Here is a 19,601-nt window from a genome sequence, read left to right as displayed (position 1 = left end):
CTGCAGAATGATAACACCAATCTTCACACTGCTTGTTCTGCAGTGAATCAAAAATATAGAAGATGAAGTTTGAGGTCCCACCCACCATATTCACACCAGACTTAGCTCCATGTGGTTATAGCTTTTTTTTTTGTCACTAAATGACGTACTAATGGGGACTATACTGAAGATTTATATGTAGTTTCCTTGTTTCGGCTTCTCAATTGCAGAACTGAAGCCTTTCTTGGTAACAGTACCGCTTTTGCCCTTCTCTGTACTTGTTCCAGCAGCTCTGCATCCTCCCTAAAATGAAGCATCCACACCTGTATGCAGTACTCAAGGTGCAACTTAACCACTGCCTTATACAATGGGATAATTACCTCCTTGTTCTTGCTAGCAAAATTCCTGTATATCATTGACAAAACCCCACAAGCTGTCCTGCCAGTCTGTCTGCATTGCTCAGAGAACTTCATATCTGACTGCACAATCACCCCTAGGTCTTTTTCATTCTCCACTACCCATATGCAGTACTTTGCATTTATCAATGTTAGACATCAATTGCCATTTCTCTGCCTAACTTTTTTAGATCCTGTTGCAGTAGCATACTGTCATTAACTAAATGACATACTAATGGGGACTATACTGAAGATTTATATGTTGTTTCCTTGTTGATTTATAAGTTTTATAAGATTTATAAGTTTCCTTGTTGTTTCGGCTTCTCAATTGCAGAACTGAAGCCTTTCTTGGTAACAGTACCCCTTTTGCCCTTCTCTGTACTTGTTCCAGCAGCTCTGCATCTTCCCTAAAATGAAGCATCCACACCTGTATGCAGTACTCAAGGTGCAACTTAACCACTGCCTTATACAATGGGATAATTACTTCCTTGTTCCTGCTAGCAAAATTCCTGTATATCATTTACAAAACCCCACAAGCTGTTCTGCCAGTCTTTTTGCATTGCTCAGAGAACTTCATATCTGACTGCACAATCACCCCTAGATCTTTTTCATTCTCCACTACCCATATGCAGTACTTTGCATTTATCAATGTTAGACATCAATTGCCATTTCTCTGCCTAACTTTTTTAGATCCTGTTGCAGTAGCATACTGTCATTAACCACACTGGCAACCTTTGTATCATCTGCAAACTTGGACATGAAACCTGATATGCCTTCACCAGTATCATTGATAAATACAAAAAACAACAATAGCCCCAACACCAAACCCTGGGGGCCCCCCACTAATAACAGTAGTCCATGAAGAGCAATGTCCATTGATTACCACTCTGTCTTCTGCTACTCAACCATCCCTTTATTCATAGCAGCAATTTGCCCAATCAAACAATCAGATCAGGAGTATTACTCCCTCTTGTTGCCTCTCTAACATTCTACTGTAGAAAACAGTCATCCAATAAATCCACAAAAGTCTTGCTAGTCTGTGAGTGACCAACCCACAAGTTCCAGTCATTATATGGAAAGTTACAATCTCCCATTATAAGACATTCTGATTTACTTGCCCACACAATTTCTCTGTACAACTTTTCATTGTACTCATCAGTCAGTAGGCCTATAACACACTCCTACTCTCATTTCTTCTTTCCCAGTGCTTATGTCACACCAAACTGACTCAACATTGCACTAGCCACCTCTGTCAACTGTATGCACTGCCTTAGATTTTGTGTTTCTTAACTAACAGTATAACTACTCCTCTCTTCCTATCCTTTCTGTACACATTGTACTCCCCAAATTCCAATTCTACACTGCTTATATCTGAGTGACACCACTTCTCTGAAATCCCAACAATGCATTTGATGTCTTGATCAGCATTTCAAATTCATCAAAGTTATTTACTATACTCCTAGTGTTGGTGTACATGCACCTGTTCTTGACCTTAGATACCCTAACACAGCCCATGTATTTACTTGTTTCATGATGACTCCCAGCAGTTGAAATCCCCAGCACTTTGCTTTCAAGGCAGAGGGGATTTCAATGCTGCTCATTCCAGTAGAAGCAGTGCAAGAATCACTTTCATTTCTGCCTGTGGCTATTGGTAATCACTTAGTCTGTGTATCTCTCCCTCCCTCCCTCCCCAAGCTAGCAGTTTTACAACCCAGCTGACCCTGCCTCGATAGCATCAGCAAATATTCTTGCACCCTTTCTATTTTAAAGTGTATCTCATCCCTGTAGAAACAGTCTTTCCTGTTAACAAGCATAGGTCACACTAAAAAAAATTGTACCCCATTAAGCCTTGCACAATCTCTCCAGGGCCGAATTGATTATCAAGGCTGTCATCATATACTGCCTCCTATCATGTCTAGGCAGAATTGCAGACACTTCCAAATTTAACCCTAACTTGTGACTTTTTTCCAACATTACCATGTACTTGTTAAGTAAGTCTTCAGGTCTCCTCTTACTGTCATTATTGCCAATGTGTACAACAATATCACCTTTTGTGCCCTTAACTTTTGCCCCTTGGCAGACATACCCTGGTCTTACTCCACCTGTCCTTTTTGCACACTATATTTCCCATTTCCCTGAAAATAGAGACACTGACAACAACTAGCTCCTATGGGACCAGCACATTCTGCCTTGGGCATTGCCGCTGTGTTGCCTCATGATCAAGTACAAGCTGTGGCATTAATGTGGGCAGCTGAGAGCTTGATAGACCCCCAATTTAATTCCTTCAAGGGCATCCATGCTGTTCTCCAAGCTGCCATAAAGGAAACCATTGTAATAGTCACAGGTTTCATCACATTTGTGCTTTTCATTTCTTATTTGATGCATGCTTGGTGTTGGAAGTCCAGTCATTGCAGAAAAAAGTCTGTTCAACTTATATGAAAAGTGAAATAATAAAGTTTTCATTTTCAGCTCCTTTTCAAAAAATTCCATTACACGGAAATATATCTCTTCCTTGGTTATATTTAATGTCTGACATGATCACCTTTTTTACAGACTATACTTCTAAAACAATTAACACACTTTCAGCTAACAAAGAATTCCAATTTAAAATATTACTGGATATAATGTATTACACAATTGTCCCTCTGAATATGAATGAACTTGACTTCAAACTTGATTCTGACTGGATGAACTTCTGTGTTAATTTTGTTCTGGGCCCAGAAAGTTAATGAAAGCTGTACTTAGTTCTAAAGTTTCTCAAGGCTTTAGCTACTTGCTCCAAACACAAAATATTAAATCCACCAGTACCCAAACACTTACTTAATTGGATCATCAGTTTCATTATTAAAAACTAGTCCCCTGGCCATAATTACTATTTCATACATTTCCAAAAAATGTGATGAGTACCTGTCTAATGTACAGTACTGATAAATAGCACAGTATTAATGAAATAAAATGATTAAAAAAATGACTAAACTTTTAAATGGTTGTTGGGAAAGATTTTTCATTTTATATTACTTCAGTTAGCTAACAGAGGTACATCAACTATGGTTTTATGGTAATTCAGTTGTTATATTTAAAAAGGGTATAATCACATTAATGGTAATGAAAATTTTTTCTAAAAATAATAAGCGTTCCAGAAAAAAAATATTTATATCATGTGGGCCTTTTTTCATTATTGAACTTAATGTTTTCCTGGTAATTCTGATATCATTTTAAACTGTCTCTCTGTTGATATATTCTTTAATTTTTTTTATATACGAATACTCTGGAATAGGTTTCTTTGTTTTTGAAGTAAACTACCAAATAAATCAAGCCTGTATATATGACATTATAATTTTTTTTTTATTCATGCAGGTCGTTAGGAAAGGAAAGTGGCGGGGAAGTATTGATGTTGCAGTGAAGATGATGAAGGAGGGCACTATGTCTGAAGACGATTTTATCGATGAGGCCAAAGTCATGACGTGAGTTGTTTAAAATGTCTTTTTTTTATAAGCCTTATTTCATGAAGTGGCAGGACATATTTATTTAAACAGAACTACTTTGATTTTTTTTTTTTTTTTTAAGAGTTTTATGGGATAGCCAGTACCTGTCATCAACAACTGCTTCGGTTGTGCAATATAAACTTTGTCATTAGATTTACTGAGGAGGCAGCATGTCTATTCGCACAAGTGAAAATGCTTCCTCATTAATCACAGTATTCAATGTCATATTGAACTGAAAATTTCTGAGACAAGGCCAGTATTTTATGTAATGTGTGCAGATGCTTGGCAGGAAATGGTGCACCATATTGAGGAGGGAAGGGGAGAACACAAAACAAATGCAAGGAAGCAAAACTTACACAGCATAAGTCAAAATAATGGGGAGGGACTTTTTTTTTTTACCCATTTCATTTGTCCATTCCCTGTAATAATTTGTACAATCCTTTTTAAATTTATTCAAATAATACTAGGTGGAAGCTTATTCCAATAATAAATTATTTTCTGGGTAAAGGAAAATTTTCTTACATTTATCGTACTTTCCAATTTAAATTTGTGTCTTTGTCATGTATTTGTTATCTTGAAAAGAGTAAAGATGCTATCTTAAGTCTCAAACACCTCAATCAGGTCATCACACTGGTGTCTGGTTTTTGGACAATGCAATTTACAGAACTCTCTAGACATTCTTATTAAGAATATCCTAATCGATCACTGTTAAACTTCAGTTGCCATATTTTGGTCCATCTGCCTAGTATATTTAGATCTATTTTGAGAAGTCTGTGTTTTCTCTATACTTCTTGCAAGAAACTCACCTAATCAACACCATGGATGCACTTATTATTAAAAGTTAAACAATTGGCTAGAAACTTTTCATTAGATAGTATGAATCAGAGCTGTAATACTCAATATGTTCTACGTTGATAATAATATTAGTAAATTAATAAGAGGAGTATACCTCAATATAGTACGTGGAACACTTCCGTATGATACCCTCCAGAAATTAGAACGGAAAAAACAAAAAAATCGACAACTTACCGGTACATTAAAGTAAAATATAAATAATTAAATAATTAAAGTAAAATATAAATAATTAAATAATCAATTTAACACAATTCAAAATCAATTCAAAACAATTAAAATTCAAATTAACGCAATTAAAAGAATCTAACGAAAATATTCAAAACGATTTTCCTTCCTGAAGCTGACAATGCTTTTCGATCGACTGTCGTGATCACAGGAATGAAAATTACCGAATCAGGGTAAACCTGCAACTTAAATAGTGATTATATGTCTTCGCGCATGCGCGTAAAGGTCCACGCATCGGAGATCAAATATGGCCGCCGAACATTAACAGAATTCTCGTGTAATTTAATTTCAACGGTTTCTGCAATTAATAGTCGCGTATAATTACGTTGAACGTTAAGTATTTTGGCCTCGTTAAATAAAAAAGTATGTTTTTCGTTAATGGCATGAAAGGCTAATTCTGACGCTGCTGAACGAGAAGCACGAACTGAGGCTTCGTGTTGATTTACACGAATATTAAGAGAAAACCGCGTCGAACCCTGGTAAGACGAGTCGCAATCACCGCAAGAAATGTTGTATACTAGATCATTAATTTGTGTTGCGAACGCGGAAAGAACCGAGCGATTGTTCAGTATAGTGTGTAACTTCCGTATAGGCCTAGCTATAATTTTAAATTCGGTATCTTTAAAGAATCTGTTAAGTTGTTTGTGCCACTGTTCAACATATGGGACAGAAATAAAGTATTTTTTGATATTACTATTGTTGATTGGTGTAGTATTTTTTATCCTATCCTTAGCTTGTACCCTAATTCGATTTATTGTGTTAATGGGATAACCCCTGTTCAAGAATCTGCTAGTTAATATTTGTATTTCTGAGTCCAAAGCAGAATCCGTCGTAGAATATTTATAGGCATTTAGAAATTGATTAAAGATAATCGATCTTTTCATGTAAATATAGAAATCTTTTCATAAAAATATAGAAACTTTTCATGTAAATATAGAAATATATATCTAGTAACTGAGAATGTCATAATACTTTATGCAGCCTGTTTTCTGCCAACCACCTGTAGATAACACATTACTGCAATAACACATGACTAGAAACGGCACTGTATGATCAGTTCTCTATTTACATAGTGTAGTTAACTTTTGAAACTGTTGAAGTGAGTTGTTTTTTATTGCAATTTGAACAATGAGCAAACATCAGACTTTGAATGTGGCTAGGAAAACTCCTGCATGACCAGGCACATCCAGTAAGAACTTCATATCTAGCCTTCATGAACAGACAGTGCATATATACCTGGAGTGTTGACTACCTGGCACACATTAAGCACAAAAAGGGCCACAACTAAAAACATTTTTTTATACTAGAAAAGTACCATAATGTGATAATACACCTACATTTATAATGTAATATAAATTATAAAGTATTTAAGGGCAAAGGCCTCATGCTACGAGGTAGAATGACTAATATGTAGATTAGTGCAAATGCATCATTTTAACATAGCTATCTACCAAAGTAGTTAAATATAAATAACTAAATATAAGTAGTTATATATAAGTAAATATAAGTAGTTAAATAAAAAATACAAAGTAGTGTAATATAAATATAAATGTGGCTGTTTTGTAATTAGTGCATTCACTTATGGGAATTGTCTAGTGCAGTGGTTCTCAAACTACTGAGATGTACGGACCCCTATATATACTGGTCTACAGACCCCAGTCTGTAGACTAGTATATATAGTCCACTATACCCAGTATATATAGTCCACTATACCCAGTATATATAGTCACTTGGTCCACTAGACCAGTGTTTTGGGAAATGCTGGTCTAGTGGACCAACCTTACTTAAAAACTTTTTTTTTTTTTTTAGTTGTGGTCTTGTGTGATATTTCACTGACAACATACATATTTTATATTAAAATACAGCCATAAGATTGTTTTCCAGTATAGTATACTTTCAAACAATAGTTTATCTAGGATTTTTCTGTCTATGGATTGTCTGTTATGTATCCACTGATTATGATAGTTTCAAGAAAGATACTGTTACAGACTTCAGAAATGTAGAGTCAAAGCTTTGTATATAATAGTGGTATTGCTGTTTAGACTTAGCAGCTGTTAAGAATGTTTTCAAAGCTTCTCTAGAAGGGAAGATCTGAATTCAGTTTTTTTTTTTAATGTGGTTAAATATTCTCTGACACTTAGCGTTGCTATAAGGAATTGTTAAAATGCCAATTATGACTTCGGATAATTTGTTTTATTTCAAGATGTACTTGTCAGTTCCCTAATTAAGGACTACTATACATTGATTCTTTCTTTTTTCATAATAGCATCTGGTAGGCTCTTATACTGAAACTGACAGAACTGATGTTGCAAAACATCTACTGCTTCATTTTTAATGAAACTAAGAAGTACTGGAAACTTCTTACTAAGAAGTCCACAAAATATTTAAAATTTGAAATTAATGGACTGCCAATTAATTGATAAAATTTCTGCTACCTTGACACTTATAAGAACATCATTTTTCAGTGGGTACCCATGCACCAGGTAACCCACATGCATTAATAGTATACTTCCTCACTGAACAAAAGAACAGAATATTATGCTTTAAGCTCTCCAGGACTCTGGTAGTATAAATATCTGAGATTAAGTCAGGATAATCTTGATTTTGTCAAATTTGGCAATCTATTTCCAAAATGGAACGTAGAAGATTTAAAAACTGTTGTTATAATAAATTTTTGCATCTTTAACATCGAGTAATGGCCTCAATATGTGGATGGAAAATCCTAACATAGTTTTTCACTCTACCTGTTGAGGCAGATTGAAGCATTATGTTAAGCATTTTCAAATGTGCATAACATTTAAAAGAAAGAAGCAAACTGCTTTATTTGCAAAAGAAGAGAAAAACATGAACACACTTTCCACACAAATTGAGGATAATATGCCAGACATTATCAGCTTACATGGCCTGTTGAAGTTTGTAATCCAGAAGTTTTCTTGGGGAGGTCATTAATTTGTCTTCTTTAAAAACTTTTGGATCATGAACTGGATTTGGACATGAGTCAGTGCCACTTACTAGTGATTATTTGTTGTACTTTTCAATTTGGTAACTTGAAAGTGCTCACCACTTCTTTAAATAGACTTGTCAGAGGTTGCCACTGTTCTCCAGTCTAGGTAAACATTTATTAAAAAAACCAGTATGTATACACATGCTTCAAAATCTTTTATCATTGGCATGTATTAATTGAAATTGTTTAAATCTGTTTTTTATTTTAGCACTTCTTTCTAAATAGTAAAAAAAAAAAAAAAAAAAAAAAAAATATTCATCCACTTTCCTAGGAAGGCATGCAGCCTTCCTAGTGCACACAAATTAATAAGATGATAAAGTCAGCCTATTACAACCACTCTCCTCCAGTTTTTAGGCAGGCCTATCATAACAGGGTCGTTATCAACACCATGTGCAAGCCATTTGAAAATGACATTTTTTTTAAACCATCACTACCTTCTTTTTCTCTGTTTGTTGTGTAGTTTGACTAATAATGCCTATTGTTTTTGTTATTCTACAAACCATATATACCATTCTACAAACCATTTTTTTTTTTAAATTTTGACAAGGCCAAAGTCATGATGTGATTTGTTTTAAAAATCTTTTTCAAGTTTTATATCAGGAAACATTTCTGAACAGCACACCTGGATAATTACACCTATCATAAACAATGCGAATAAATTTTTGGCACATACAACATCATTGCCACATTGAAATGCATTTTTTTCTATGTATTGCACATTTTTTATTTATGCTGATTTGTTTGCAAATGTCTGATTACATCACGTTTCCCACCTTTTGAAATCTACATATACACAAAGCAAATGTGTTACTTATAAGAACATCATTTTTCAGTGGGAATTCATGCACTAGGCAATCACATGCATTAATAATGCCCTTCCTTACTCAATGAATTTTAGCGATTTCCAGATTTTACAATGCATGTAAAACCCTGTATACATGTCTCCTGAAATTAAGTCATGTTTCTTTTGCATCTTGCTGACATATATTGTTAATTTTCTTCATGCCATGCAGATTCAGTATAATGAGATGGTCACACATTACACAGAACAGCTAACCCACATTCCTATTTTGCAACGTACACCAGCACACTCAAATGACAAAAATTTTTAACAAAAAAAAAAAAAAAAAACCCATAAATTTGCAGTTTTAAGAAATTCTGATTTTAAGGTTGTTTTTTTTTTTTTTTTGAGAAAAGAAAACACCTACATTACCAACTAAGTTACAATACTGAAATAGAATGGACAGATGAAATCAAGTCAAAAATATGGAATCTAGAGAGTTGGTAGCTATATTTTTTGTGTGCTTATGAAAGAGATTGATCCAAATTTTTTAAACAAATTTATTTTATATATGTATGTATATATAAACCAAAATATGATATAAAGGGAAACAGAAGAAGGTGAAAATGAAAAGAGAAAAAGATATTTATGGACAAGAGCCATTGACAAACAGCAAAGAAGTATAGAAAAAAGAGTGAAGACAAAAATATAGCAGAGAAATACAGAAAACGGTAAAGAAATGAAAATGAAAGAAATAAATTATGGTATAAAAAAAAGTTAAATTATATACAAGGCTGTTCAGTTAATTTCCCCCTTCAAGGTTCTACAGGAATGGGATTTACAACTCCAAATTGCCTGAGCCATCCCATTTATTCTATATTTCCTCTACTTTTTACTTTCCTATATTTTTATTTCTTGTGAGCCATTAGTTTTACAAATACCTAGCTGGAAACTATATTCTTCCCATACTTCCTTTTTTTCTCCTTCACAAAGTTTTAGCAACCCTTTTCTTGCTACTTTGTATATTATTTTTTTCTTCCTCTTCTGGGTTGTATTTATATGAATTTAACCTCTTACTTTCATTGCATTTTTTAAAAATTATCTTTTTTTTTTGTACTGCTTGAGGTCTCTTTTGCCTTATTCTTATATTCTAGACATTTCTACTACATTTTCTTTTAGTTTTACTTAGTTGCACTTAGTCTGTCAGGTAAGTTTTTTTACTATCTTATCCATACATTTTCCTTTTGTGTCTCTGTTGGGTCAACCTTTTGGCCTTTAATCTTTATATTTCAAATTCTCCCTATGTTACCATTTTTTAATTTTACTTTACTTTGGCATGTGCTTTACATTAGAAACAGAGGTTCTATATTGTCGTTGTTTCATGCAATTCTAGTGGTTGGGGTGGTGCGATATATGACAATATATTTGTTTATTTTTATATTTGTGCATTTGTATATATTTTTATACCAGTAAATTAATAAGAGGCGTTTACCTCAATATAGTACGTGGAACACTTCCGTATGATACCCTCCAGAAATTAAAACGGAAAAAACGAAAAAATCGACAACTTACCGGTACATTAAAGTAAAATATAAATAATTAAAGTAAAATATAAATAATTAAATAATCAATTTAACACAATTCAAAATCAATTCAAAACAATTAAAATTCAAATTAACGCAATTAAAAGAATCTAACGAAAATATTCAAAACGATTTTCCTTCCTGAAGCTGACAATGCTATTCGACCGACTGTCGTGATCACAGGAATGAAAATTGTATTTTACTTTAATGTACCGGTAAGTTGTCGATTTTTTCGTTTTTTCCGTTTTAATTTCTGGAGGGTATCATACGGAAGTGTTCCACGTACTATATTGAGGTAAACTCCTCTTATTAATTTACTAATATTATTATCAACGTAGAACATATTGAGTATTACAGCTCTGATTCATACTATCTAATATATTTTTATACCATAATTTCTTTCTTTCATTTCTTTACTCTTTTTCTATACTTCTTTTCTCTTTTAATATCACTTATATATATATATATTTATTTTATTTTCATAGGAAACTTCAGCATCCAAATCTGGTTCAGCTCTATGGTGTTTGCAGTAAACATAGGCCAATTTTTATTGTTACAGAATATATGAAATATGGTAAGGAATCTTAGATTACTTATGTTATTATGGCTATTTATTTGTGTTTTCCCTCAGTTGCATTATAGTCAGTTCACCACTTGTCTCTCAAGAGGTCCAAGTTCACACCCACTGGAGAGTAGAGGAATTTTAAAGGCTTCTTTAATTGCGGCTATAGCAAGCTGATATACACAGAGGGAGTAGCCCACACAACATACTAATCTGCTTGTGAATAGTTGATATGTTCAGCAAATTCTAAAACACTACTCAGTTTCATTTAACAGAAGGTACAGAAATGAACCCCTGCAGCTTCTATTTTCTTTAAGGGAGAGAACCAACAACAACAACATTAAAGCAACTATTCATTCAAAATAGTACTTTGCACAAATTGCACATTTCTGAATCAATGTTAAAATTTGTTGATCTGATAAAAAAAAGGCATCTGGGGTGGATGGGATCTAACCAGTTATATTAGGGATAGTGGCAAAAGAGGTCAGCAAACCTTTAGAAATAATTATGGGAGGTCCCTGTGGGAATGTATTCCCAAATCACAGAGAAGGATCAAAGGGCAATATGAGTAATTTACAGACCTGTTAGCTTGACCCTGTTCCAAGAAAAAGAATGGAAAGAAGTAATGCAGGACCATCTAGATAGGATCACATTTGTACTGCAGTCAGCATAAATTTGTTAAGGGCCTTATTTGACTAATCTGAATGGATCTATGACACATGGATCTAGGAACTGGATACAAAGAATATTATGACATCATATATTTAGGTTTCAGAAAAGCTTTAGACACTGCTGCACATACAAATTGGAAGCAGTGTGGCATTAAGGGCATGTTATTGCTAAGCATAAAGGATAGTTGAGTGGGAGAAGACAGTTGTTATCAGTGGACACTACTCTTCTTGGACAAATGTTATTAGTGGAGTTCCCCAGGAGTCAGTCCTCGGCCCATTGTTGTTTTCAATATTTATTAATGATGTTGACAAAGGCATACCAGGGATGTCTAGGTTGGTGGGGTGGTTAATGACAGTAATTTGGGTATGGTATTGCAACAAGATCTAGGAAAAATTAGGCAGATGACCTGAGGAAGTGGCAATTGACGTTTTAACATTGACAAATTGAAGGTACTGCATATGGGTAGCAGTAATCCCAGATTAATGTACCAACTTTGTTGGTAGTGGAGAATGAGAAAGAACTGGGAGTGATTATGCAGTCAGCGATGAAGTTCTCTGAGCAGTCAAACAGGCTACCAGGACAGCCCAAGGGGTTTTGCTAGTAGGGATAAGGAGGTAATTATCCCATTGTATAAGGCAATGGTTAGGCTACAACTTGAGTACTGCATACAGGTCTGCAAGCCTCATTTGTAAAAGGATGTGGATCTGTTAGAGTGGGTACAGAGAATAGCAACAAGATCAGTGACGGGAACAAACGGTGCAGAACTGAAGTCTTATCAGGAAAGATTTCAGTTCTGCAAATTGCAGCATCTGGAGACTACACATCTAGTCTCCAGATGCGAGATCTTATTAAGGTATTTAAAAAGTTCTGAATGGATTGAGCAAGCTTAATGCTGATGGAATTCTTACTCTTGATCAGACTATGCACAAGGGGCATAAATTCAAATCAAAGAAAGTGGTTGCAGGATAGGTGTGCAGAAATTTTTATTCAGCCAGCAGTTAGTTGATTGTTGGAAGAAACTTCCCCCTGATGTAGAAGTAGGTAGTTTGAATAAATTTAAGGAAGAAATATACAAAGCTGTTAGAAAGGAGGGACAGATGATATGGGAAGTTTTTTTTTTTTTGGCCAATGCTGTATAAGCTTGCTTTACTAAATTTTTGAAATGTTTTAATGATGTTATAATTTACCTAAAATTATTCACACTTATGAATAATTATACTGGTATTCCTACCTTTAGAATATTTTGTAAGGTCCTTGTAAAAAACTACATTTACTTGTTTGATACCTGACATTACAATTATTATGAATTAGCTTTAGCAATATTTATTAATAGTATACTCGACTTTTTTTAAGCTCATTCAATTCCACAGGGAAAAAAGATTCTTTTAGAGATGGCTTCTAACACTGAGTATTCTTTTTAGGTTCCTTATTGAATTATCTACGGAAAAATGAAGGAAGGCTTTGTCTTAAGCCTGCAGTACTTTTAGATATGTGTATTCAGGTATGTGGTGGTATGGCACATCTAGAGCAACATAATTATATTCATAGAGATTTGGCAGCTCGGAACTGCCTTGTTGGAGAAGGAAATTTAGTCAAAGTTGCAGATTTTGGCTTGGCGAGGTAATTGTATTTCCCTCAGCTTTAGTAACTGTAATTTTTATTGTCAATTTTTGTTTATTTATATTTAGTTATATTTATAATTTTTTATTTAGATGCTGTAAATAACAAATTCACGAGTGTATTTTCTTTATCTCGCATATAATCACATATGCAACAGACCTGTAGTTACCAGAAGGTATTGATACACTGAAGTATTCTTTTTAGCATAAAGAAGCAGCAGCGCATAAATGAAAAGTATGTTTTTTTTTATTTATGTAAACCTTCTAATTTTTGAGGTATATGAAACCATGTCATGTTCAGGAACATAAAGGAAATTAGTATGATTACTTATAGGTTAATGAAAGATGGCAATTTAAAGTGTTACTTTATTATTAAACATTGTATAGCAAATAAATTCTACACAAGGTTCTTCCTGACAGCATAGCCACCTATCATACGGTTGAAAAAAGGTTCTTATCATAGACTGAAGGAATTCTTTATGGCTTTTTCATTTTGTGCTGTATTTAGCACATCCTCAGCTGGAGGTACCCAAGAAAAACTTGCGCATGTTTTTCATCCAGAATGTTAAATTATATCAGATGTTTTGTTTCAGTTAATTTTAAGGGGATGAAAATGTGAGGGTATAAACAGCAGTGGGAAATATTTTCTGGCATGCATGCCAAAAATAAACTGAAACAAAATATAATAATATTTGTGTGTCATGCAGTGATTAACTAAAAATTAGTAATTATTGAAATTATTATTAACTATAGTAACTATTATGATTATTACTGATATACATACATATATATATATATATCCAGTATTTTAAATAAAATAAAATAAAACATAAGCCAGTAGTATGGCAAAAACTGTAGAGCGAAAATTAACATAAAAATAACCCAAATAAACAAACGAGCGAAAAAAAGAATAGACATAATAGTAGCCCGATAACCCTTGTATAATTTCGAGTTTTAAATCCAATCAATAAAAACTATACAAATTTTAGGATAATGCCAATTATATAATAATTTAGCGGTACCCCCCCCCCACCCAAGAGGTACCAGTTCCGAAAGACGTGAAATATCACCAAAAGAGGGTTAAAGGAACTACCAAACGATAACAAAATCAAAATAAATTAAAATAAATATAGACTGACCATTATGCCCCATATCGACAGAGGACCACGAGGCCAATAATGGTCATGGAATCGCTGCATTTCAATCGCTATACAAATCGTCACCGTGGTGAAAAGATCGCTTTATTATAATTTAATTAATGTTAATATTTAATAAAATTCAATGATAGTATATATTTCGGCTTCATATGGAGGAATTGCAAGTTGCTGCCTCTAATGAATGCTTGATTGATTATTTATTCATTTTATTATGATTTAACTTTCGTCAACATTTAATATAATTCAATAGTAATGGGTCGATATGCTAATTTAGTAACGCCTGTGTCGCCATCTATTTTCCTTTTTCTTCTATATAAGCTGATTCAGCTTACAGTATGTCAGTGGTGTGGCTCTGCTCTAGAGTGCTGTCTGTTCTATAGTTTATTTTTCGCTGCATAAGGACCACCCCCGTGCAAATCCTCTGCACTGGTGGATCGATCGGAGGAGGGAGGGTGAATTGGTACTTCGATCTTTTCACCACGGCGACGATTTGTATAGCGATTGAAATGCAGCGATTCCATGACCATTATAATGGTCAGTCTATATTTATTTTAATTTATTTTGATTTTGTTATCGTTTGGTAGTTCCTTTAACCCTCTTTTGGTGATATTTCACGTCTTTCGGAACTGGTACCTCTCGGGGGGGGGGGGGGTACCGCTAAATTATTATATAATTGGCATTATCCTAAAATTTGTATAGTTTTTATTAATCGGATTTAAAACTCGAAATTATACAAGGGTTATCGGGCTACTATTATGTCTATTCTTTTTTTCACTCGTTTGTTTATTTGGGTTATTTTTATGTTAATTTTCGCTCTACAGTTTTTGCCATACTACTGGCTTATGTTTTATTTTATTTAATTTAAAATATTGGATGTATTTCAGCTTCATATGGAGGAATTGCATGTCGCTGCCTCTAATGAACGCCTAATTATTAATTAATTATTTATTTATTTATTCACTTTATTATAATTTAATTAATGTTAATATTTAATAAAATTCAATGATAGTATATATATATATATATATATAAAGTAACAGGTACTCGAAAGTTCTCAATAAGGGCTTTGTTGCATCAATTTGCACAATTAAACTTCTGGTTTTCACTGCTAAACTCATGGATCATAAAAAAATGTATTTATGAGTGGTCACATGTGAGTATATTTTCTTGTGTATAATATTGGTTCAACATTGTTGGCATATAATGTATTCTACCAGTTCCCACCCTCGTGGGTAGCACAGTTGGTAGAATTACCGTCCTCCACACACCAGGAGGAAAAGACCTGAGTTCGAGTCCTGTCGATGACGTGAGGAATTTTTATGGGCCTTTTTCACAACGTGGCTAAATTAGTCGGTCTCAGGTGAGGTAGCATGGTTTTTTGGCCAAAAACTCTGGTTTTTCATTCAACAGAACACATGCAATTTACAAACAGTATATATGGAGCAACATGGTCTTAGTCACTGATGCTCCTAAAACCCTATTACAACAACCACCAATTCCCAAACAGGATTCCGTGGTTCAACACATAATTTTATGTAAAATAACAAAAATAGAATGAAGTATTTATTGACAGTTTGGAATCTCAAATTCGTAAGTCTATTTCTAATAACTCATTAAAATATTTATCAGTGAAATTGAGTTTGTTAATGTTAGTGAGTTTTGCAGGTTCACAGTAGTCAGGTTTCTGCTATGCTGAGCAACTTTTTTTTGGTGGAATTTTTAAACAGTTGTAAAAATGAAAACTTTATACTAAAATGCCTTTAAACATTTTTTTTTAAATTTTTATTTTGATCCGACTGCACAATATTCAATTAAAATTACTGTCAAAAGTCAAATCAGAAATTTGTACAAAAACTTATAGTTTTTTTACAAATGATGCAACAAAGAATTTGTGTTGGCACACTCTTGACTGTATTTTCAACACTTGCTTTGAGCAGCTGAATGCTTCATGGATTACTCTTATAAGCTTCCTACTTTAAGCAGCTGTTAAATTATAAAACCTAGGTGGCCAAAGTCCTTGTGGTATGATTCAATCCTCAAAAAAACTGTTGCGAACTTTCAGTGTGCCAGGTTATCTCATCCTGTTGGAGCCAGAGATGTCTTTCATGTTCCTCTAGAAATGCAATAAACATGGGCCCAACTATCCTTCTTTGAGATCATCATTATCATCATCAGCAATTTTCAATCCAATACAGGATGAAGGCCTCTCCAGCAACTTTCCAGTTCCTTCTGTTTTGAACACCAGCCATCCATTTACTACCCACAAACTCATGAATTTCATCTATCCATCTTCGCCTTTGTCTTCCAGATTTTCTTCTAGCTCCTCTTCGGTACCATTCTGTTATTTTCTTAGTCCATCTGTCATCATGTCTTCGAGCTATGTGTCCTGCCCAAGACCATTTTAGTTCTTTAGTTTTGATAAGAATGTCCTTTACTGGAGTTTGCTGCCTAATCCATGTGTTTCTCTTCTTATCTAACAGTCTAATTCCCAATATAATTCATTCCATTCTTCTCTGTGTAGTTCTCAGCTTCTCTTGCATTCTTTTGGTGAGCGCCCAAGTTTCACTTCCATAAGTCATGGTGGAGAGTATACATTGGTTCATTATTTTATGTTTCAGACAAAGTGGGATATTGCTCTTCAGTATGTGACTATATTTCCTGAATGCTATCCATCCAAAATTTATACTTCTCTTGACTTCCAGCCATTTATCATTATTACAGCTAATAACTTGGCCCAGATAAGTATATGACTCCACCTTTTCAATTACTGCCCCTTCAATCATTATTTCCCTTTCTGTGGCATACTTGTTCTTCATTACTTTTGTTTTAGCCATATTCATCTTTAGTCCAAAATCCTTACTTACTGTGTATAACTGATTAAGATTTTCCTCTAATTCTGGTTCGTGGCTTATGACCACAATGTCATCTGCAAATCGCAAATGGTTTTGGTACTCTCCTTTCACATTGACTCCTTTCTGCGACCAGTCTAATCTTCTGAAAGCCTCCTCAAGGGCAGCAGTAAACAGCTTCGGAGATATTGTGTCTCCTTGTTGAACTCCTTTCTTGATTTTAAATTTCCTACTGTCTTTGTCTAGTCTAATAAAGGAGGTAGCACTCTCATATATTTTCTTCAAAATCATAATATGTGGGGTATCTATGCCTTGTCTTTCCAGTGCCCGAAACAGTGCCTTATGCTGTACGGAGTCAAATGCCTTTTCATAATCCGCAAATACCAGGCATAATGGTGTTTTATATTCATTTGCTTTCTCCATTAGCTGTGATATTACGTGAATGTGATCAATATTTGAGAATCCTGTCCTAAAGCCAGATTTCTCTTTCGGTTGATTCTCATCAAGTATTCTTTCTAATCTGTTAGTAATGACCCTTGTGAACAACTTGTATATGTGGGATAACAAGCTAATTGGTCTATAATTTCCAATTTCTGATTTATCTCCTTTCTTATGCAGTAAAACTATGATTGCATATTTCACTGCTTAGGCGTCACACCTTTTCTAATGCACTTTGTGAAGAGCCTTGCCAGTTTTTGTGTCATGTCTCTTCCTCCAAATTTTAACAACTCTACAATAACTTCATCTTCCTCCAGGGCTTTCTGATTCTTCATTTTCTTCAATGCATGTTCTACCTCATCAGGAAGAATATCGGGTATGTTGTATGTGTTGCTACTTTGCAATCCATCTTCCCCACTGCTGGTATCATTCCCTCGCTCCTTGTATAATTCTCTATAGTAGTCTTCTGCTATTTGAATTATGCCTTCTCTGCTGTTTATAAGTACACCATCGCTATTCTTCAGTTTCAGTATCATTTGTCTTTCTGTATTACTGCTCATGGCTGCTGATTTAAATTCTTTGTTTTCCCTTAATGCTTGTTCTACTTTTCTTGTGTTAAATCTTCTTATGTCCTCTCTGAGTCTCTTTTTAATGACTTTGCATAACTCAGTATACTCAATTTTCTCCTTGCTCTTCATTTGTCGCCTTCGGTTCATCATAACAAGTGTTTCTTGACTAATTTTTTCTTCTTTGGATTTCTTTTTCCCTATAGGTTTCTTGGGCTTTATCATTTTCAGAAAGTTGTAATATTCCTCATCGATATCTTGGGCTTGAACAGTCTGCAGAAGCTCAGACTTGTTCTTAAGTTCCAGTACATACTGCTTTTTCTCCTCTACTGTTATCTCAAAGACCTTTGTATTATTTATTCGAGTCAGTTTTTTCCTTTCCTACATCTATATCAAGTGTACATCTTACAATTCTGTGTTCACTTCCAAGATTTACCTTATTCAGGACAGTAACATCATTCACAATATATCTTCTGTTAGTGAGGATGAAGTCGATTTCATTAGTTGTTAATCCATTTGGACTCTTCCATGTCCTCTTTCTGTTCACCCTTTTCTTGAAAAAAGTGTTCATTACTGACAATCCTTGAGATTCTGCAAATTCCACAAGTTTTTCACCAATTCCAAAATTTCCTATAGTTCCCCTCTCTGCGCTGTTTTGTCTTTTTCTAACCTTAGCATTGAAGTCCCCCATAATAATAGTGTAGTGGGTTTTCTGCTCATCTAGAAGACTCTCAATTTCTGTGTACATTTCTTCAACCTGTTCATCATCATGGCTCGATGTTGGTGCATAAATCATTTTATAACCTTTAGCTTATACCTCTTAGAAATCTTGAGTATTAGTCTTGACACCCTTGGTGTCAAGACTAATACTCAAGATTTCTTGAGACACCTGGTGATGTACTTTTGAATTCACAAAAGTACATCACCAAGACACCTGGTGATGTACTTTTGAATTCCAAAATGTTGTTTTTTTAAATCTTTACTCCTTTCACTGTTTTCATTGGTGTACAGCAGATTTCCACTTGATAAACTTATAAGTGATTAATTTTTTTCTTCTTGTTTCAGCCAAACTTATGATATTCCAATTCACATTTTTTAATTTCTATTTCTTCTTTGAGATATGCCACACCAATTTTTTTGGGCATATAAGGGGGTTTTGCAAAAAAGTGCAGATTTTCAGTGCTCTGTATTCTCCAATTTTGACTGTTGACATAGCCACTCAGGTGAAAACCATGCTTCACCAGTAAATGCATTTAATTCAAAATTTCAATGTCTTCACAGCAAAGTAAACTGTTAAACCAGCGACGGTATTGTAATCTTTTAATATTATCCTGAAAGTGAAGCTTATACATACTGTGGATTCAGTATAAGAGAATGTTTCAGATATTTTCGTATAGTGAAGTGAGCTTAACCAAGTGATATCCCTCTTTG

The 19,601-nt window shown here is 34.1% G+C and overlaps 1 protein-coding gene across 1 annotated transcript in view; it reads left to right on the top strand.

Moving 5' to 3' along the window:
- The window catches only part of LOC150090782 (tyrosine-protein kinase Btk-like), a 118,452-nt gene that overhangs the window by 85,429 nt on the left and 13,422 nt on the right, over positions 1-19,601 (top strand). Inside the window, exons 12-14 of the mRNA XM_090372160.1 lie at positions 3,732-3,838; positions 10,793-10,881; positions 12,963-13,161. Coding sequence (XP_090228286.1) covers positions 3,732-3,838; positions 10,793-10,881; positions 12,963-13,161 — 395 coding nt within the window. The remainder of the gene's footprint in view (positions 1-3,731; positions 3,839-10,792; positions 10,882-12,962; positions 13,162-19,601) is intronic.

Source organism: Mastigoproctus giganteus, chromosome 1, assembly GCF_048544385.1.
Source record: "Mastigoproctus giganteus isolate SK-2022 chromosome 1, ASM4854438v1, whole genome shotgun sequence".
NCBI lineage: Eukaryota > Metazoa > Arthropoda > Arachnida > Uropygi > Thelyphonidae > Mastigoproctus > Mastigoproctus giganteus.
The sequence above is the reverse complement of the archived record's forward strand: the minus strand, read 5'-3'. Positions and strand labels throughout refer to the sequence as shown.